Below are 18998 nucleotides of genomic sequence, written 5' to 3' on the forward strand. Positions count from 1 at the left end.
CAGCACGTCGGGGGCCTCTCTGGCCCTACCCGGGCCGTGTTCTCGATAGTTTTCCGGAAGAAAGGGATCTAGGAGCGAGATGTGTGGAGCTAGCACGACGCGTCGCGCTGTGACGCTCTGGCCCGACGCCGACGGCCTCTCAGTGGCTCGCGGAGGACCCGGCGGGCCGAGTGTTGGAGGTGAGGAGGCGGGGCTGGCAGGGCTAGTCGGGGCATCTGGAAACCTCTGACCCCACGCTTCGGGCGTTTCCTTATCAGGTTCACTTCTCCCTTATCTCGCGCTACACTTCGTAGGCGCAGCCGCTGCTTGGGAAGTCCTACTTAAGGTCTAACCCGAGATGATCTTGCTGCACCTCAATCTATAGCATCCTGTATTCCCATCCTTTGAGTTCCGCTTCTCCTTCTCCCCCGGCCCCCACATGGCCCTTTGCTGACCTAGAAAGAGACCTAGAAAGTGGGAGGCCCCGTGGCTTGGGGGTGGGGGGAATGGAGGCCCAAAGGGTAGGAAGGAGACCCAGGGAGAAGTAGAGGCAAAGAAAGATGGTGAGATGGGGCCTTGCAAGGCTGTAATCAAATTCAAATCCTGGCTCTGCTAGGTACTAATGGGGTGACCTTGGGCAAGTCACTTAACCTTTCTGTGATCTTGGGAAAATCACTTAACTTCTCTGGGCCTTGCTCTCCTTATGGACAAAAAGGGGATGACAACAGGCCTGGCACACAGGAGGTTTTCCAGGATTATGAAAGTTAATAAAACTGCTGAGGTCAGTGTTTTGCACATAATAAGTGCTCAATAAAAATTAGCCTTCACTCCTATTATAGCATACATATTGTGTGCAACCAGATGGACTGGCTGGGGCAGTGATTAAAATGACTTACCTACTCTTCCCCGGCACCCCCCGCAGGGAGGCCCCCTGTCTCTTGGCACACTGAGCCTGGAGGGGCCTCCTGCAGTCGACTCTCAATGCTGCTCCTCACTCACATCTCCTCCACAGAGCTGAAGGTCAGAGCTGAAGTGAGACCTGACTCCTTGCTCCTACCAGCCTACTATGGCTTAAGACCCAGGCCCAGGGCCCCATTGATGTAACAGAGCAGAGGACCAGCAGATGAATGGACTCCTTGAAGCAGAGGAGCAGGACCAGGTAAGGGACCATCTAAAAGCCAAGATCCTCATACTGTGGAAAGACAAAATCCAAAGCTTTTCTTCTTCTTCTTTTTTTTTTTTTTTTTTTTTTTTTTTGAGACGGAGTCTCGCTCTGTCGCCCGGGCTGGAGTGCAATGGCCGGATCTCAGCTCACTGCAAGCTCCGCCTCCCGGGTTTACGCCATTCTCCTGCCTCAGCCTCCCGAGTAGCTGGGACTACAGGCGCCCGCCACCTCGCCCGGCTAGTTTTTTGTATTTTTTAGTAGAGACGGGGTTTCACCGTGTTAGCCAGGATGGTCTCGATCTCCTGACCTCGTGATCCGCCCGTCTCGACCTCCCAAAGTGCTGGGATTACAGGCTTGAGCCACCGCGCCCGGCCCTTTTTTTTTTTTTTAAAAAAAAGATTGGAGGCCGGGCGTGGTAGCTCACGCTTGTAATCCCAGCACTCTGGGAGGCCAAGGCCTGCGGATCACCTGAGGCCAGGAGTTCGAGCTCAGCCTGGCCAACATGGTGAAACCCCGTCTCTACTAAAAATACAAAAGTTAGCCGGGCATGGTGGTGTGCGCCTGTAATCCCAGCTACTCAGGAGGCTGAGGCAGGAGAATCGTTTGAACCCGGGAGGCAGAGGTTGCAGTAAGCTGAGATCGCGCTGCACTCCAGCCTGGGCGGCAGAGTGAGAAAAAATAGGGTCTCACTCTTGCCCAGGCTGGAATGCAGTGGCGCAATCACAGCCTACTGCAGCTGCAACCTCCTGGGCTTAAGTGATCTTCCCACCTCACCTTCCCAAGTAGCCTCCACCATGCCTGGCTAATTTTTTAATTTTTATTTATTTTATTTTATTTTATTTTATTTTATTTTGAGGCGGAGTTTCACTCTTGTTGCCCAGGCTGGAGTGAAATGGCACGATCTCGGCTCACTGCAACTTCCACCTCCCGGGTTCAGGCAGTTCTCCTGCCTCAACCTCCCAAGTAGCTGGGATTACACACATGCGCCGCCATGCCCAGCTACTTTTGTATTTTTCCTAGAGACGAGGTTTCTCTATGTTGGTCAGGCTGGTCTCAAACTCCTGACCTCAGGTGATACACCCGCCTCGGCCTCCCAAAGTGCTGGGATTACAGGCATGAGTCACTGCACCCGGCTAATTTTTTTATTTTTTCTGGAGACTGGGTCTCTGTTGCCTAGGCTGGTCTTGAACTCCTGGGCTCAAGGGATCCTCCCACCTCAGTCTCTCAAAGTGTTGAGCTTACAGGCATGAGCCACCGCGCCCAGCCCGGAAGCCCTTCTATAAGTGATCTCAGACCTTCTCTCCAGGCAGGTGTTGCAGTGGGATAATTCAGGAATCAGAGAGACCGAGGGGTTGAGGAGGATACTTATTATTTATTATTTAGGTGCACCGACCCGGTCAGATTAACATCCAAACAAAGACTGAGCCCCGAACAAACAGTCAGGTTAGCTTTTAGGCATTCTGTGGGGCTGGGGGAGATCTGTGCACGGGGAAGCATGTTAGAGAAGAGAGAAACAAAGAGTTATTCAATTGAGTCATACATTACATTATTTCTTGCATTTCAAGGAAAAACATGTTTTACGACTTGAGTTTATCCCGTCTAGTGATCTTGCAGCTGCACAGCTAGAGAAACAGGGTCTTCACAATGCCTGGGAAAGGGAGAGATAAGGCTCACTAGCCACAGACAGAAAAACAGGCAGGACTCGACCTCTTTCTCTTTCTCAGGGGGAACTGGGTTTTTTACATACAACTGAGTTTTTGCTTACACATTCTTTAATTTCTTTTAATTCCTGTTTCAGTGTGAATAGCTTTCTTCCCATGTCCCAGACAGGACAGCTGAGGCCAAGAATTCAGGGGCTTCCCAGCAGCCACACAGCAAGTCTGTGTGAGCTGCCGGGTCCTTTCGCCTTTTCCTCCTCCCTGTCCTCTCGTCTTTGTGACTTAGGCTCTGTGTTTGAATCTCAGCCTCTTTGCTCCGTGTCTCTGCCTTTCCTTCTCCCAGGGCCCCAAGCTCAGTTGCTGTGCCCCCTGTCTCAGTCTTACTGGGTTTCTGTCCCCCTTTCTCTCCGTGTCATTCCTTGGCACATACTATCTGGTGCCGTTGCTGCTGTGGGTTGGATGCTAGGTACATGATTTGACGATAAGCAAACTTCTTCCTATATTTATCTTTTTTTTTTTTTTTTTTTTTTTTTTGAGACAGAGTCTTGCTCTGTCACCCAGGCTGCAGTGCAGTAGAACGATCTCGGCTCACTGTAACCTCCACCTCTTGGGTTCAAGCAGTTCTCCTGCCTCAGCCTCCTGAGTAGCTGGGATTACAGGCGCGTGCTACCACACCTGGCTAATTTTTGTATTTTTAGTAGAGACGGGGGTTTCAGCCCAGTGTGGTGACTCAACGCCTGTAATCCCAGCACTTTGGGAGCCCGAGGCGGGCAGATCACGAGGTCAGGAGATCAAGACCATCCTGGCTAACATGGTGAAACCCCGTCTCTGCTAAAAATATAAAAAACTAGCCGGATGTGGTGGCATGTGCCTGTAGTCACAGCTACTCCGGAGGCTGAGGCAGAAGAATCGCTTGAACCACAGAGGCGGAGGTTGCAGTGAGCTGAGATCGCGCCACTGCACTCCAACCTGGTGACAGAGCCAGACTACATCTCAAAAAAAAAAAAAAAAGAGACAGGGGTTTCACCATGTGGGACTCCTGACCTCGCAATCCACCCGCCTCAGCCTCCCAAAGTGCTGGGATTACAGACGTAAGCCACCTCGCCCAGCCTACAGCCTACATTTGTCACTTTCTAGCGAGCTCTGTCCTTGTCTCCTAATGCATATCTCTTTCTCTCTATGCAATTCTGTTTCTAGGTCCCTTGATATATACTTGCCTTTCTTTCACTTTCGCCATGTCTTTGCCTCGGTGAGTCTGGCAACATCTTAACTTTCTGTCCCAGTTCCTCCCAGCCCCTGGGCTTCCAATATTCTCTCCCTCCCTCACCTTTGACCTAGAAATACTGTCCCCATCTCTCTATGTCTCTGTCTTCCCATGTGACTGGGTCATTCACTGGGCAGATGTTTATCTCATGGCGCTTCCATTCTGGTTTGAGCCTGAGGTAAATAAGTCTGAATTAATGAGCCTCTCCTTCCCAGCTTCCATTCCAGAAGTGTCTGTCTCCATCTGTCTCCGTGTCTGTCATTTTCAGGGTTTTCTTGTATCCTTACCTTGCACATTCTCAATTCCACTGTTGTGGTCTCTTGTTTATATCTCTGCTTTTCTCTGGGTCTCTCTGACTCTGTAACTGTTAGAAAATAAACGTATCTTTCACTTTCCCCACTCTCTCCTCCCAGCTCTCTTATTGCCTCATCCAGCCTCTCTGGGTCTCTGCCTTGCTCTATGTCTGGATCTCTGGGCCTTTGTTACGCGTGTTAGAGTCTCTGTCTTTGCAGCTAAAGACCTCCTCCCTCACGCCCCTTTCTTTTGTGAATTCAATGGATGGGACAGGCCCACTTTCCCTTAACAAAGATGGCGACAACGGCGCTGTCTATGGGGCCGCGACGTCGTCACCACTGCGCGTCTGCCCTCACCTACGATGGCGGCCAGGCTCCCGAAGCGCGAGGCCCCGCCCAGTTCTCGGCCTCTCCCGCGGCCAGTCCCTGCGCCAAGCTCGCGAGCTGACTGGCTCCACCCCCTGAGCCCTCGTATTGGTGCGGCCCAGGCCGGCTGCACGGCCATTGGCTGAGCGGATGCACACCCTCCCCCCCACCCCTAGGTCTGATGGGGACTGTTGGTGCTGACTTGCGGGGCCGCCTGGAGGAGGACCCGGCGTGTGAGGAGGGTGCGGGGGTCGGGGCAGGGACCGGAGTCTAGGGGACTGAGGGACCAAGAGGACGCAGGCCTGGGACTGGGGCACCGGGGTGGGAGATGGAAATGAAAAACCTGGGCCAGGACTGAACCCAGGCCTGGGACTGAGTTCTGGAAATAGGGTGCGGATGGCGGCTCAGAGGACCAGGGCCAGACACGCAGGCCTATGGATTAGGGACCAATGGATGGAGACCCAGGTCCAGGTCTCAGTGACCCAGGGACAGAGACCCAGGCCCAAGACTGGAGAACATCTAGGGCTCTATGCTTGAGCCTGATTTGAGGTTCCCATAATGGGGCTAGGGCAGGTTTAGGGGTGAGGCAGACATCCTAGACCGAGGGAGCCGCTGGGGGTAGGGGAGCAGATGTAGTTCCTAAGGGTGAGTCCACAGGCGGGACGGGGAGGGGGTGTCCTGGCGCTCTGGGTCTGGGGAATGTGAGGGGCAGAACTGGCAGGTGGCTGGGCGGGGCAGTGGGGAACAAAGGTGATCGAAGAGAGGAGGAGGCAAAGTCCGGGCAGAGGGCAGGGAGAGGGCCTGGGGGGAAGGGACCTCAGTCGTGCTCCCACCTGCTCCCTGGAGAGCAGGCGGCCAGGCACCCAGGTCAGTGCTCAGGGACCAGCTCTTGGCCCCTGCCCCTTGCAGGTGCTTGCATGTGGCTCCTCTCAGACCCCGCAGTCCCTCTGTCATATCCCTTCTCTCCAGCTGTCCCCATGCCTGCCTCCTACCCCTCCTATTTGCTCTCCCTTCCACTCTGTCTTGCCTTTCTTGTTGGGGTGAGGAAGTCTTACTCTCTTAAGTATCTTTCATCAGCCTGGGTTTCACCTCATTGACCCTGTTTGTCTCCTCTCAGTGTTTCTCTGGCTCTCAGACCGTATCGCTATTGCATTTGTGATTGTTTTGCTGTTATTACCCTCCGCACCATGTGGTGGCAGGGGATGGAGGGGGTGTGTCTTTCAGTCTTTGCATGTCTGTTTCTGCATATTCCAATCCCACTATCCATTCCCCTTCCTGTGCCTTCTTTTCCCCCAAAGCCCGTTATCATCACCCAACCCCCTGTATATTTTAATCCTTTCTCTTGTTTATCTGTTCCTGTGAAGGCAAGGATTTGGGGCTGTTTTGTTTCCTGCTGTGTTTGCTAGGCCTAGCACCGTGATTGGCACATACAGGGTACTGAATACGTACTGGGGAATAAATGATTGAATGTTTGCATGCCCGGGTCTCCGGCCCCCTCCAGGATGCTGGCCTTCCTGCCCAGCTGGCCTCTGCCCTGCATCCTCAAGGTCTGCCCGCACCTGTCAGAGCCTGTCTGTCTCTGGTGCTCCTGTCTCACCTGCCACTGCCCCTCATTGTCTCCTCCTGTCCACAGCCCCTGCCCCTGCCATGGGGTCCTGAACTCTTACTCCTTCTCTCCTCCCTTTCCACAGAGGCCGGAACAGGAGCTGACCAGGAGCTGGGGCCACAGGCCTAGGAGCACCCTGGTCAGGGCTAAGACCATGGCCCCGCCCCCACCGCCACTGGCTGCCAGCACCCCGCTCCTCCATGGCGAGTTTGGCTCCTACCCAGCCCGAGGCCCACGCTTTGCCCTCACCCTCACGTCGCAGGCCCTGCACATACAGCGGCTGCGCCCCAAACCCGAAGCCAGGCCCCGGGGTGGCCTGGTCCCGTTGGCCGAGGTCTCAGGCTGCTGCACCCTGCGAAGCCGTAGCCCCTCAGACTCAGCAGCCTACTTCTGCATCTACACCTACCCTCGGAGCCGGCGCGGGAGCCGGCGCAGAACCACCCGCACCTTCCGGACAGATGGGGCTACCACCTACGAAGAGAACCGTGCCGAGGCCCAGCGCTGGGCCACCGCCCTCACCTGTCTGCTCCGAGGACTGCCGCTGCCCGGGGATGGGGGTGAGGCGCTGGGCAGCTGCTCTGTCCTGGGGCCACCTTGGTGTCTCTGCAGAATTTCCTCCATAGGCAGCTGTGTCTATTTTTCTGTGTCTGGGTGATGTATCTCTCTGGATCCGTTAGGAGTGATACACAGAGATGGGCTACAGAAGGAACAAAAAGACAGAGGGCCGGGTGTGGTGGCTCACACCCAAAAATTAGCTGGGTGTGATGCCACACACCTGTAATCCCAGCTATAGGAAGGTGAGGCAGGAGAATTGCTTGAACTCAGGAGGCAGAGGTTGCAGTGAGCCAAGATTGTGCCATTGCACTCCAGCTTGGGCAACAAGAGCAAAACTCTGTCTCAAAAGAAAAAAAAAAAAAAAGCACAGGCAGAGGTCGGGTGCAGTGGCTCACGTCTATAATCCCAGCACTTTGGGAGGCTGAGGCAGGTGGATCACTTGAGGTCGGGAGTTTGAGACCAGCCTGGCCAACATGGCGAAACCCCGTCTCTACTAAAAATACAAAAATTAGCCGGGAGTGGTGACGGATACCTGTAATTTCAGCTATTTGGGAGGCTGAGGCAGGAGAATCACTTGAATCTGGGAGGCAGAGGTTACAGTGAACCGCGATCACACCATTGCACTCAAGCCTGGGCAACAAGAGCGAAAGTCTGTCACAAAAAAACAGAACAAAAAGGCAGACAGAGAAGTGATTTACATCTGCTGTTCTCTTGCTAGATTTATGTTTCTGTCTCCTGCCCTCTTCCCCTTTGCATGGGTCTTGACCACAGATGAGTCACCCAGGCTGGTGAGAGCAGCAGCCTGAGACAGGACCAGGCACCACCCAGAGTGATGGGTGCCAACAGAGGTCTCCTACGGCTTCCCTGGAGTTCAGAGGTGGCATCTAATCCTGCCTGGGGCCCCTAAGGGCTGGAAGTAAACTGATCCTGGGTGATAGGTGTTCGGGGTGAGGAAAGTGGGAACCACAGCTCCGAACTACAGCTCTCGTGCCCTCCTCCCACAAGTGGGGACAAAGGGCATTTGGTTTCACACCTAAGCTCTGCCTTTGTCTCAGCACCTGGGTGGTGGGGCAGGGCTGCATACCTAGGCCTGGCCAGATGAGAGCCAGCAGGTGCCAGGTGCTAGCCCTCCACCAATTCTGTAGGGGGCTGTTTGAAGGGACTGTTTCCAAGGTGGGGGTCCTGGGTCGCTGGTCTCTGCAGACCCTAACCTCTCTCCACAGAGATCACCCCTGACCTGCTACCTCGGCCGCCCAGGTTGCTCCTATTGGTCAATCCCTTTGGGGGGCGGGGCTTGGCCTGGCAGTGGTGTAAGAACTACGTGCTTCCCATGATTTCTGAAGCTGGGCTGTCCTTCAACCTCATCCAGACAGGTAAGGGCCAGTGAGAATGGGAGCTGGGGGCTGGGACAACTGAGTCCTAAGGGAGCAAAGTGGTGGGTGGGACTCCTGGGGCTATGGGGCTGGGGTGGGACAGCCTTCCTAACGGCCCGGTATCCCACTTCAGAACGACAGAACCACGCTCGGGAGCTGGTCCAGGGGCTGAGCCTGAGTGAGTGGGATGGCATCGTCACGGTCTCAGGAGACGGGCTGCTCCATGAGGTAGAGCAGGAGCACCCTGCCCCTAACCCTGGGCCCTGGGGCACTGCAGAGGCTGCCACCAGGACCCAGGCTTCTGGTCTCCCCACCCTCCAGGTGCTGAACGGGCTCCTAGATCGCCCTGACTGGGAGGAAGCTGTGAAGATGCCTGTGGGCATCCTCCCCTGTGGCTCCGGCAATGCGCTGGCCGGAGCAGTGAACCAGCACGGGGGGTAGGTTGAGAATACCACCAAGGGAGGGATGAGCCCCTCCTGGGGTGATAGGGCCCCCTATATCTCTCACTCAGGCAAACCCACAGTCAAGTAAATCAGCCTGCCTGGCTCCCAGCTGTATCCCTAGTGCCCAGAACTCTGCCTGGCATGGGAGGCACTCAGTGAATTGTAGGGAGCAAATGAAAGAGATGACCGGGAACCTGGCCCCGTAAGGAATTGCCTAGAGGTGGCCCTGCGGCTGTGGTGGGCCTGGGCCATGGCCTTCCTGGCCTCATTGCCACCTGCTTCCCTGCCTGTCTCTTTCCCCTACCCCTATTTACTCCTTCTGTGTGTCTCTCCATCTCTGGCGGTGAAGATTTGAGCCAGCCCTGGGCCTCGACCTGCTGCTCAACTGCTCACTGTTGCTCTGCCGGGGTGGCGGCCACCCACTGGACCTGCTCTCCGTGACGCTGGCCTCGGGCTCCCGCTGTTTCTCCTTCCTGTCTGTGGCCTGGGGCTTCGTGTCAGATGTGGATATCCAGAGCGAGCGCTTCAGGGCCTTGGGCAGTGCCCGCTTCACACTGGGCACGGTGCTGGGCCTCGCCACACTGCACACCTACCGCGGACGCCTCTCCTACCTCCCCGCCACTGTGGAACCCACCTCGCCCACCCCTGTCCATAGCCTGCCCCGTGCTAAGTCAGAGCTGACCCTAACCCCAGACCCAGCCCCGCCCATGGCCCACTCACCCCTGCATCGTTCTGTGTCTGACCTGCCCCTGCCCCTGCCCCAACCTGCCCTGGCCTCCCCTGGCTCACCAGAACCCCTGCCCATCCTGTCCCTCAACGGTGGGGGCCCAGAGCTGGCTGGGGACTGGGGTGGGGCTGGGGATGCTCCACTGTCCCCGGACCCACTGCTGTCTTCACCTCCTGGCTCTCCCAAGACAGCTCTACACTCACCCGTCACTGAGGGGGCCCCCGTAATTCCCCCATCTTCTGGGCTCCCACCGCCCACCCCTGATTCCCGGGTAGCGGCCTCCACCTGCGGCCTGCCTGACCACCTGCTGCCTCCGCTGGGCACCCCACTGCCCCCAGACTGGGTGACGCTGGAGGGGGACTTTGTGCTCATATTGGCCATATCGCCCAGCCACCTAGGCGCTGACCTGGTGGCAGCTCCGCACGCGCGCTTCGACGACGGCCTGGTGCACCTGTGCTGGGTGCGTAGCGGCATCTCGCGGGCTGCGTTGCTACGCCTTTTCCTGGCCATGGAGCATGGTAGCCAGTTCAGCCTGGGCTGTCCGCAGCTGGGCTACGCCGCGGCCCGTGCCTTCCGCCTAGAGCCGCTCACGCCGCGCGGCGTGCTCACGGTAGACGGGGAGCAGGTGGAGTATGGGCCGCTACAGGCACAGATGCACCCTGGCCTCGGTACACTGCTCACCGGGCCTCCTGGCTGCCCAGGGCGGGAGCCCTGAAACTCAACAAGGTTGGAACCCGCCGGGGGCGGGGCCTACATTCCAATGGGGCGGAGCCTGAGCTAGGGGTGTGGCCTGGCTGCTAGAGTTGTGGTGGCAGCCCGCAAGTGCAAGGGCCCTGGCCCCGTCTCAGGATTGCGCCCGCCTTCATGGGACCAGACGTGATGCTGGAGAGTGGGCGTCGTCACGAGGGTAGTGCCTGATCAATGAGGGCGGGGCCTGGCGTCTGATCTCGGGACGCCCTTAAGGGGCAGGGCTTAGTCCTGAAGCTAGCCACCTGCTCCTACCCGGCCAGGCTGGCTGAGGGCGGAGCCTGTTTTACGCGTCGCCCAATGACAGGACCTGGAATGTACTGGCTGGGGTAGGCCTCAGTGATTCGGCCCTTCAGGGCCCGCAGCCTCGCCCCATCCACTCCGGTGCCTCCATTTAGCTGGCCAATCAGCCCAGGAGGGGCAGGTTCCCCGGGGCCGGCGCTAGGATTTGCACTAATATTCCTCCCCCCGCGGGTGGGGGCGGGGAAATTCATATCCCCTGTTCGTCTCATGCGCGTCCTCCGTCCCCAATCTAAAAAGCAATTGAAAAGGTCTATGCAATAAAGGCAGTCGCTTCCTTCCTCTCAGACCTTCTGCCCTTCCTCCATCCGACAGCCCGCGGGAGGACTCAGACTCCAGCACTTCCAGCAGCGCCTGCCCTCTATGGACGGCAGCCCGGAGCTGCCCACGGGCTGTAGCCAGTATGCCAGGGAGCTGCCCTCCTCTTCCACAACAGCTGGCTCTGGGGTTCTCAAGATTTATTCAGGATCGTGTTAACGGAGGCGGTGGGAGGATGGGGTCCCTGACGTGCCGGGGACACACAGAGGACCCTCCCCGCCCCCGCAAGGGAGGGGGGAGGTTCGCTTTTTCTTAAAAATATAAATGTATTTATCTGCATTATCACGTCCCTGGGGCACCCAGCTGGCCGGCCCGTGGGCCACAGGGCAGGGAGGGAACAGGGCGTAAGTCTCAGCAAGGCGGAGGAGAGCTCCGCCAGGTGGGGATGTAGGGCAGCCTCACAGGGCCCCGTGTTGGGCCTGGTATCGAGACAGCACGGCGCGGTAGTGGGACAGCTCCTGGCGCACAGCCACCACTTCCTGCCGCAGCAGGGCGTTCTCCTTCTCCAGGAAGGCCGCCCGCACCGATATCTGGTTCTCCTTGAGCCGCCGGGCGTCCCGGGACCGCTTGGCTGCCTCGTTGTTCTTGTACCGGCGGCTCCAATATTTCTCGTCCTGGGGGAGGAAAGGGGGAGGACACTGAGGTCCAGAGGGACCCAGGTCCCAGCGAGAGAGTAAGGGAGCCACAGCAGCGGGGCCTAAACCATACCAGGTCTCTGCTGGGATAGATACCCATGGGTCTGCCTTTCTAGGGCCCTGGTTGCTAAGGAGATTGGGCCCCTAGCAACAGTAAAGACACGAGATAGACCCCCACCCTTAAGCAACTCACTTTAAGTCTCCATTCTGCAAAGCGGGGCCCCAGCCCTCTCCACATGATAAAGGGCCTGCAGTTAGCTCCTGCTTGCTAAGGATGCTTGTTCCCTAGCAACAAGGCCTTCATGGTCTGAGGGCTTCTCCCGTTGAAAAGCACTGCCCTGCACATCGCCTTTCCAGATCTTGGTTGCTAAGGAAATCTTGGTGCCCTGGTGATGGGGTTTGGTGTCCCATAAAATCCTCCCAGAGCTGGAGCCTTCTGACCTGGTTGCCAAGGCAACCTCATCCATCCTTGGCAAACAATAGTGAGGTCTAAGTGGTTTCAATGGCTGTGGCCAGTCTCTGACCTGCTGGCCTTGAACTGAGGCCAGAGAATAGCCTCCTCCCCACCAGGACCTGACTGAGAGAAGAGCTGTCCCTTAGGAAAGGGGACTATCCTGAGACCTCCCCAGAGGATTATACCTGAAGTCCTCCCATCCTGGAAGTTGGTTCCTAAGGAGGACTCCTCCTTAGTAACTAAGGACCACTGGGCTCAGAGAGATGCTCTCCACTCCACCATTTAATTAAAGCCCAGTTCCTGCTTGTGAGGGTAAATCCAGTCCCAAGCAATAGGGCCCTCTAGCAGGAGAAACCACTGGTGTAGATTTGACTTATAGGCCCATCCTAGCTGCTTCAAGTAGCTATGTCTTGCACGAGGGTATGGCAAAGTCTTGTTTTTTGAGATGGAGTCTCGCTCTGTCACTCAGGCTGGAGTGCAGTGGCATGATCTTGGCTCACTGCAACCTCCACCTCCTAGGTTCAAGCGATTCTCCTGCCTCAGCCTCCTGAGTAGCTGGGATTATAGGTGCCTGCTACCATGTCTGGCTAATTTTTTTTTTTTTTTTTTTTTTTTTTTGAGACGGAGTCTTGCTCTGTTGCCCAGGCTGGACTGCAGTGGCCGGATCTCAGCTCACTGCAAGCTCCGCCTCCCGGGTTTACGCCATTCTCCTGCCTCAGCCTCCCGAGCAGCTGGGACTACAGGCGCCCGCCACCTCGCCCGGCTAGATTTTTGTATTTTTTAGTAGAGACGGGGTTTCACCGTGTTAGCCAGGATGGTCTCGATCTCCTGACCTCGTGATCCGCCCGTCTCGGCCTCCCAAAGTGCTGGGATTACAGGCTTGAGCCACCGCGCCCGGCCAATTTTTTTTTTTTTTTTTTTTTTTAGATGGTGTCTCACTTTGTTGCCCAGGCTGGAATGCAATGGCACAATCTCAGTTCACTGCAAGCTCCGCCTCCGCCATTCTCCTGCCTCAGCCTCCCGAGTAGCTGGGATTACAAGTGTCCGACACCATACCTGGCTAATTTTTTTTATTTTTAGTAGAGACGGGGTTTCACCATGTTAGCCAGGATAGTCTCCATCTCCTGACCTGGTGATCTGCCCGCCTCGGCCTCCCAAAGTGCTGGGATTACAGGCATGAGCCACCACACCTGGCCTGTTTGTTTTTGTTTTTGAGATGGAGTCTTGCTCTATCACCAGGCTGGAGTGCAGTGGCACAGTCTCTCTCGGCTCACTGCAACCTCCGTCTCCCAGGTTCAAGCGATTCTCCTACATCAGCCTTCCAAGTACCTGGGCTACAGACACGTGCCACCATGCCCAGCTAATTTTTGTATTTTTAGTAGAGACGGGGTTTCTTTTTTTTTTTTTTTTTTTTGTATTTTTTTTTAGTAGAGACGGGGTTTCACCGTGTTAGCCAGGATGGTCTCGATCTCCTGACCTTGTGATCCACCCGTCTCGGCCTCCCAAAGTGCTGGGATTACAGGCTCGAGCCACCGCGCCCGGCCTAGAGACGGGGTTTCACCATCTTTGCCAGGATGGTCTCCTGATCCCGTGATCCACCAGCCTCGGCCTCCCAAAGTGCTGGGATTACAAGCATGAGACACTGCACCCAGAAAATGTCTGTACTTTTAGTAGGGGCGAGATTTCACCATGTTGGCCAGGCTGGTCTCAAATTCCTGACCTCAAGTGATCTGCCCACCTCAGCCTCCCAAAGTGCTGGGATTACAAGGCGTGAGCCATCGCGCCTGGCCTGGAATGACAAAGTCTTGTAACAGAAGCCCAAGCAACTCTTGCTAGGGAAGACTCCAGTAATGGCCAAAAAAAAAAAAAAAAAAAAGGATGCAAAGATGCAATCACTGCTCAAATCATCCCAAATCAGAAAGTGGCCCTGGCTGTTAACAGAAGCTGAAGCCTCCCACCAGTGAGAAGCCCAGGCCCAGGAAACAAGTCCTAAAGGGGCTGGCCGAATCTGCATCCTAGCCAAAGGCAATCACTCCAAAGGAAGTCCCACATCAGAGATCAAAGGCCTGCTGAGTAAGGAGAGACAGGCCACAGGCTGATATCCCATTGCCAAGGAAGACTGTCCTTCGCAGTTGTGCCTGGTGGAGCCTGAGACCTGACCCACTGAGGGTTCTGGATCCAAGTAATAGGAGAAGCTCCAAGTCTCTACAAGTAGGCCTAGCAGAGCTGGCTGAGTCAGCACCCCACAGTGACACTGTCTTTTGTTTTAAGACAAGGTCTCACTCTGTAGTCCAGGCTGGAGTGCGGTGGTGCAATCTTGGCTCACTGCAGCCTCAACCTCCCAGGCACAAGCAATCCTCCCACCTCAGCCTCCCAAGTAGCTTGTAGAAATGGGGTTTCACCATGTTGCCCAGGCTGGTCTTGAACTCCTGAGCTCAAGCGACCCTCTTGCCTCAGCCCCCAAAGTGTTGGGATTACACGAGTGAGACCCCTCGCCCAGCTGACACTATCTTCATAAACCTCAGGCTCCTGCCCCCTTGTGCCCCATGGCCAAGGAGAACTAATCCGTGGCTGCAGGCCAGGAGAGGCTGAGCACTAATCCCAGTGAGAAGCCCAGGCCTGAATGTGAGAAAAGGCCCCACCCTGGCTGTGGGGCATGTCTCCAGCCACGCCTATGTCCCACATCCAGCTCTGCTCACCTTCTGCTCCTCTGGCACCTGGATTTTCCTCGCCTTCTTCATGATTGGCTGGGGCTTAAGTTCCTCCTCTGAGAAGCGGTGTCTTCGAGGGTCAAAGGTCTCATGGCCAGGAATGCTTGATAGGGCAAGATCAGCTGGGTCGGGTTCAAAGGTCATCAGTACCTCCACGGTGTCTGGGTCCACAGGGCTGGGTGTGTCCCGAGAGGTCAGGCCTTGGAGAAACAGCACGTGTCAGCTGAGTGTGTATTTTAGGGAAGGGGTTTCCAGAAGCTACCTCTTGCTCTGGTATCATAGCCACATGGAGAGCCCTTCTAAGATCTAGCATAAATTTGGCCAGGGACTAATCTCCCTAATATAAAATATGAAGGTTCCCTCGCATGCCGATAACCCTAGCACTTTGGGAAGCCGAGGCGGCAAATCACCTGAGGTCAGGAGTTTGAGACCAGCATGGCCAACATGGCAAAGCCTCATCTTCACTAAAAGTATGAAAATTGGCCAGGTGCAGTGGCGGGTGCCTGTAAGCCCAGCTACTAGGGAGGCTGAGGCTGGAGAATTACTTGAACCCGGGAGGTGGAGGTTGCAGTGAGCCGAGATCACACCACCACACTCCAGCCTCGACAACAGAGCAAGACTCCGTCTCCAAAATAACAAGAAAAATGAAAGTTCCCCTAAGCCATAAAGATGCTTAGAGATCATGGAGCCATATCCACCTTTACAAACAAGGAAACTGAGGCCGGGCGCGGTGGCTCAAGCCTGTAATCCCAGCACTTTGGGAGGCCGAGACGGGCGGATCACGAGGTCGGGAGATCGAGACCATCCTGGCTAACATGGTGAAACCCCGTCTCTACTAAAAAAATACAAAAAAAAAAAACTAGCCGGGCGAGGTGGCGGGCGCCTGTAGTCCCAGCTACTGGGGAGGCTGAGGCAGGAGAATGGCGTAAACCCGGGAGGCGGAGCTTGCAGTGAGCTGAGATCCGGCCACTGCACTCCAGCCTGGGCGGCAGAGCGAGACTCCGTCTCCAAAAAAAAAAAAAAAAAAAAAAAAAAAAAAAAAAAAAAAAAAAAACAAGGAAACTGAGTCCCAGTCATAACTGACTTGCCCTAGATAGCACATGAATCAGGGCTATTGCTTCTACACTTAATCTTAGCCAAAAGGCCAAGAAGCGATGGAGCTATTGCTTCTAAAACCTCAGAACTTCAGATGCAGTCTAGCCTGAATCCTACTTACCGAATCCACCACCTAAGCTTAGACCCCAGATTGTCCAGAGAAAAATAATCTACTGCACTGAAAAGCTCTCAAGTTACAGTCTAAGAGCTACTCGCTGAGAAGAGTAAGGGAAGAGAAGAGGAGAAGCTGCTCTAAGATTCCAGAAGATTGGTTCGAAAGGAGGCGCCTGTACCTTTAAGCACCAGCCAGCCGGGGCCAGCTAAGGACACAGGTTCAGGGCCGAGTCACGTGCTGACGCCTGCTTCCCTCCTCCTCCCTCCCTCCCAGGCCCCCCTGCCATCGGCGCCCTCACGTTCCCCGGCCCCGCCCCCTCGCGCGTGAAGGCGCCTGCGCGAAGCGCGGAGGAGGGAGGGGAGACTCACGTGGCGCAGGAATGTGCGGCTGGGAAGGGTAGGGCCCTGGTTCGGCCCGGAGGTCGGACCTGGGGCAGGTGTGCCCAGGAATTCCCAAACTGTAGTCCGTCCCTGGAGACCTCAATATGCCCAAAGGGAAACATCTTTCCTCTTGCTCTTCCAGTCACTTAGCTCCAACATCTCACCCCCCAAAGATCCCAATCCCCTGCTCTCCAGGGAGCATCGGCCTCCTGGACCTTCCCAGGCCCCGCGCCACTGGGGTACACACGATTCCGGGATCCCACGCCTCTCCTAGGAATATAGGAAGCTTGGTCCTAGCCCCAGTTGGAGAATCCAGAAACAAGATCCCTAACGTCTTCCCTTCTGAAGAACTCTGGGACCCGGGGCTGCAGCACGCCCCACTGGGGGACCCAAGAACTGGGCTGCCAGTCTCTTATGTCCTGGGTAAACAGAATTCTGCGCCCCTCCTTTGCTCCTGTAAAGGACCTAGGGGCTCCAGTTCTATCCCAGTTCCATCGATTATGGGCCCAGATTCTGGGGTCAGTCCACTGCCCAGTAAATAACTCTGGTGTTCCGGACTTCCAGTTCTGGCTTCACGAGTATCCACATCCTTTGTCCCCACGTCCCACAGAAAAACCCACAAAATCTCATTGGGCAGGCTTCCTGGAATTTAGGGTTCCAAGTCTCTCCTCCCCTATGGAGCCAGAAGACCAAGTTCCTGACCCATTAAGAGACACAGAATCTGGCCCCCTCCCACGACACCGCTCGACAACTGGACACAAAATGCGGGGCGGCAGCCGGGTCCCACGGTCCCAGCCCCCTGCGTCGCACAGCCCCGCCCCCTGAGTCCAAGCCCCGCCTCGTCAGGACCCGCCCCGCCCCCTTCGCCGCACCTGCGCGGTGGCCGCTGGCGGCCCCGAGGGCAGCCCGGGCGGGGGCGTGCCCAGGAGAGGAGCGGGGGGAAGCGGAGCCGCACGAGCCCGGCCCTGGGGAGGGTGCGGGCGTCCGCGCGGGCGACGGCTCCGGCGATGGGCCACCGGGGGGCGGCGGGCTGGGCGGGAGCCCGTGCTCCAGCAGGAAGGCGTCCAGGTCCACGTACTCCACATCGCCGAACGGCAGCGTGCGCTCCCAAAGCAGTGGCGCCAACAGACCCGGGGCGGAAACTGGCCCCGGGCGCCCCCGCGGGGACCCGCCGCCCACCACCGCCCCAGCCGGGGCATCCGCCGGGCCCGCAGTCTCCAGGCCTGGCCCAGGGGTTGTGGCTGCGGGCAGGGCCGCCTTGCGCTCCTTTTCCTTCAGGAGACCTGCGGGCCGGGAAAGACGGGTTGGGATGGCGGGGGGGTGGAGATAGAGATGGGAGAAGAGACCCCGAGTCCGAGAGGCACAGGGCAGAGATCCAGAGAAAGAGGGGATGGGGAGTCGGAGAGGAGAGACGGGAAATGAAGGGACGGAGACGCAGAGTGGGAGAGAGACCCAGAAAGAACGGAGACGGGGGTGGCAGAGACAGGTGGACAGATTCACAGAGATGGGGACAGAATGCCGGGAAGGGATTGAGACACAGAAAGACAGCGACCCAGAGAAAGAGGGACGGAAGTTCAGGAATAGGGGGGCAGGGAGAGGGTAGGTGGAGGGTTGGGCAGGTGAGAGAAAAAAATGACAGCTCTGTAATTCCGCTGTAATTACCCAACCCCATCCCCTGCGCGCTGTACCCCCTTCCCCCTCCCCCACCATCTGTAAGGGACAGGAAGGGGCTCTATTCCTGGGGCACATTCCTCATCCCTAGACTCCATGTGACCCCATGACGCCCCGCCCAAGCCCGTGTCACCACCGTGTGAGCACCCGACACACCCCCTCCCTGGGACCCCAGGGGTCCAGACTCCCGGACCAAAGGAAGAGGAGGCTGGGGCCTACACTCCTGTGAACCGAGGGAGGAAGACTTTGGGGACCTTAGGGTGGACGGGCTTCAGAGCTGCCGCTTTTGGGTCCTGGGCGCTGAGGGATCTAGGGGCCTAAACACCCGAATAATTGAGTAGATTAAGGTTGGGAAGATGGACTCCCCCCACACAGGAGGTGTCTATGGGCCCCCACCCCCCAACCAACGGCATTTGAGGCCTTAAGGGGGTGGGGTGTCCGAACTGGGTGAGATGGGGGTTAGAACTCACAGCTGGCCGGCTCTTTGGGCTTGCTGGTCCCCTGCAGAAGGCTCCGCAGCCCAAGCAGCGCTCCCCCGCCAGGGGGTGTCCCGACCGGGCCGCCCAGCAGCAGAGGGGCCGGGGTCCTGTCGCTCACAGGCCGCGCCATCGCCTGGCACCTGCCCCCAGGCTCACGGGTTCATGGAGAGGCGAAGGGCTGGCCTGCCAGTCACCGGCACACTCCAGTGGTTTGGACGACTGTCTGCCCAGGGGCGGGCGAGTGTAGCCTGCAACCCTCCAGTATCCAGAACGCTGCAAATCCTAGGAGCGACGGGAATTTGAGGTCCTCGGTGCAGAAACGTGCAACTCAAAAGGGTCCCGGGAGATCATGCAGTCTGGGCGAGGGGGTGTCCAAATCAAGCGGCCGGCCCTTTGCAACCGAGGGTGAGAGGGGACCCAAGGCGCCCCTTCTACAAGGTGGGCGAGCCTGGCTCTTGCAAAATCTGCAGCTCTCGCAACGGAAGGCGCTTTGCAATCTGCACCGAGAGGTGTGCGCGGAGGGGCGGAGGAGGGGGCAGGAGGAGGCGGCCGCCTTGAGGCGTGGCCAAAGCAAACTTCTTTCGCGGAAAAAAAATCCAAACCAAAACACCCGACGCCACAGCGCGCGCCCCTCCTCCGGGTCCCCGCCCGGCGCGTCCAGCCC

General features: G+C 57.1%; 2 protein-coding genes across 11 annotated transcripts; one reads left to right on the plus strand and one right to left on the minus strand.

The window, feature by feature from the left end:
• The first annotated feature begins 141 nt into the window (after positions 1–141).
• On the plus strand, positions 142–10763 carry SPHK2 (sphingosine kinase 2). Of its 7 annotated transcripts, none has more exons than XM_005589777.4 (7): positions 142–257; positions 992–1138; positions 6417–6888; positions 8110–8259; positions 8393–8487; positions 8581–8696; positions 9052–10763. In XM_005589777.4, the coding sequence occupies exons 2-7, from the start codon at positions 1103–1105 to the stop codon at positions 10142–10144; spliced, it is 1962 nt and encodes a 653-aa protein (XP_005589834.3). In that variant the 5' UTR covers positions 142–257; positions 992–1102; the 3' UTR covers positions 10145–10763. The 7 variants fall into 7 exon arrangements, with proteins under 7 accessions (XP_005589834.3, XP_005589833.3, XP_005589838.3 ...); XM_005589776.4 differs by having other exon boundaries at positions 142–179; XM_005589781.5 differs by lacking the exons at positions 142–257; positions 992–1138 and adding an exon at positions 4909–5592.
• DBP (D-box binding PAR bZIP transcription factor) lies at positions 2497–18835 on the minus strand. 4 transcript variants are annotated; one of them, XR_012427814.1, is made up of 5 exons: positions 18326–18835; positions 17057–17467; positions 14583–14794; positions 6851–7028; positions 2497–2792 (listed from the first exon to the last, which is right to left on the minus strand). XR_012427814.1 is itself a non-coding variant. In XM_045380916.2 (4 exons), exons 1-4 carry the CDS (start codon positions 18462–18464, stop codon positions 11193–11195), a joined length of 978 nt encoding a protein of 325 aa, XP_045236851.1. In that variant the 5' UTR covers positions 18465–18835; the 3' UTR covers positions 10920–11192. The 4 variants fall into 4 exon arrangements, 2 of the variants coding, with proteins under 2 accessions (XP_045236851.1, XP_045236850.1); XR_012427815.1 differs by lacking the exons at positions 2497–2792; positions 6851–7028 and adding an exon at positions 10920–11408 and having other exon boundaries at positions 16173–17467; positions 18326–18476; XM_045380916.2 differs by lacking the exons at positions 2497–2792; positions 6851–7028 and adding an exon at positions 10920–11408.
• Between the last annotated feature and the right edge of the window lie 163 nt (positions 18836–18998).

Source organism: Macaca fascicularis, chromosome 19 (genome assembly GCF_037993035.2).
Source record: "Macaca fascicularis isolate 582-1 chromosome 19, T2T-MFA8v1.1".
Taxonomy (NCBI): Eukaryota; Metazoa; Chordata; class Mammalia; order Primates; family Cercopithecidae; genus Macaca; species Macaca fascicularis.

Coding starts and splice junctions, on each gene's coding strand:
- SPHK2 (XM_065534718.2), top strand. CDS start 6,201: ATGCCCGGGTCTCCGGCCCCCTCCAGGATGCTGGCCTTCCTGCCCAGC. Junction 6,889..8,109: donor GCCGCTGCCCGGGGATGGGG/GTGAGGCGCTGG, acceptor CTCTCTCCACAG/AGATCACCCCTGACCTGCTA. Junction 8,697..9,051: donor GCAGTGAACCAGCACGGGGG/GTAGGTTGAGAA, acceptor CTGGCGGTGAAG/ATTTGAGCCAGCCCTGGGCC.
- DBP (XM_045380915.2), bottom strand. CDS start 18,464: ATGGCGCGGCCTGTGAGCGACAGGACCCCGGCCCCTCTGCTGCTGGGC. Junction 17,468..18,325: donor GCCCAAAGAGCCGGCCAGCT/GTGAGTTCTAAC, acceptor CCCGGCCCGCAG/GTCTCCTGAAGGAAAAGGAG. Junction 14,795..17,056: donor CGCCAGCGGCCACCGCGCAG/GTGCGGCGAAGG, acceptor TGTTTCTCCAAG/GCCTGACCTCTCGGGACACA.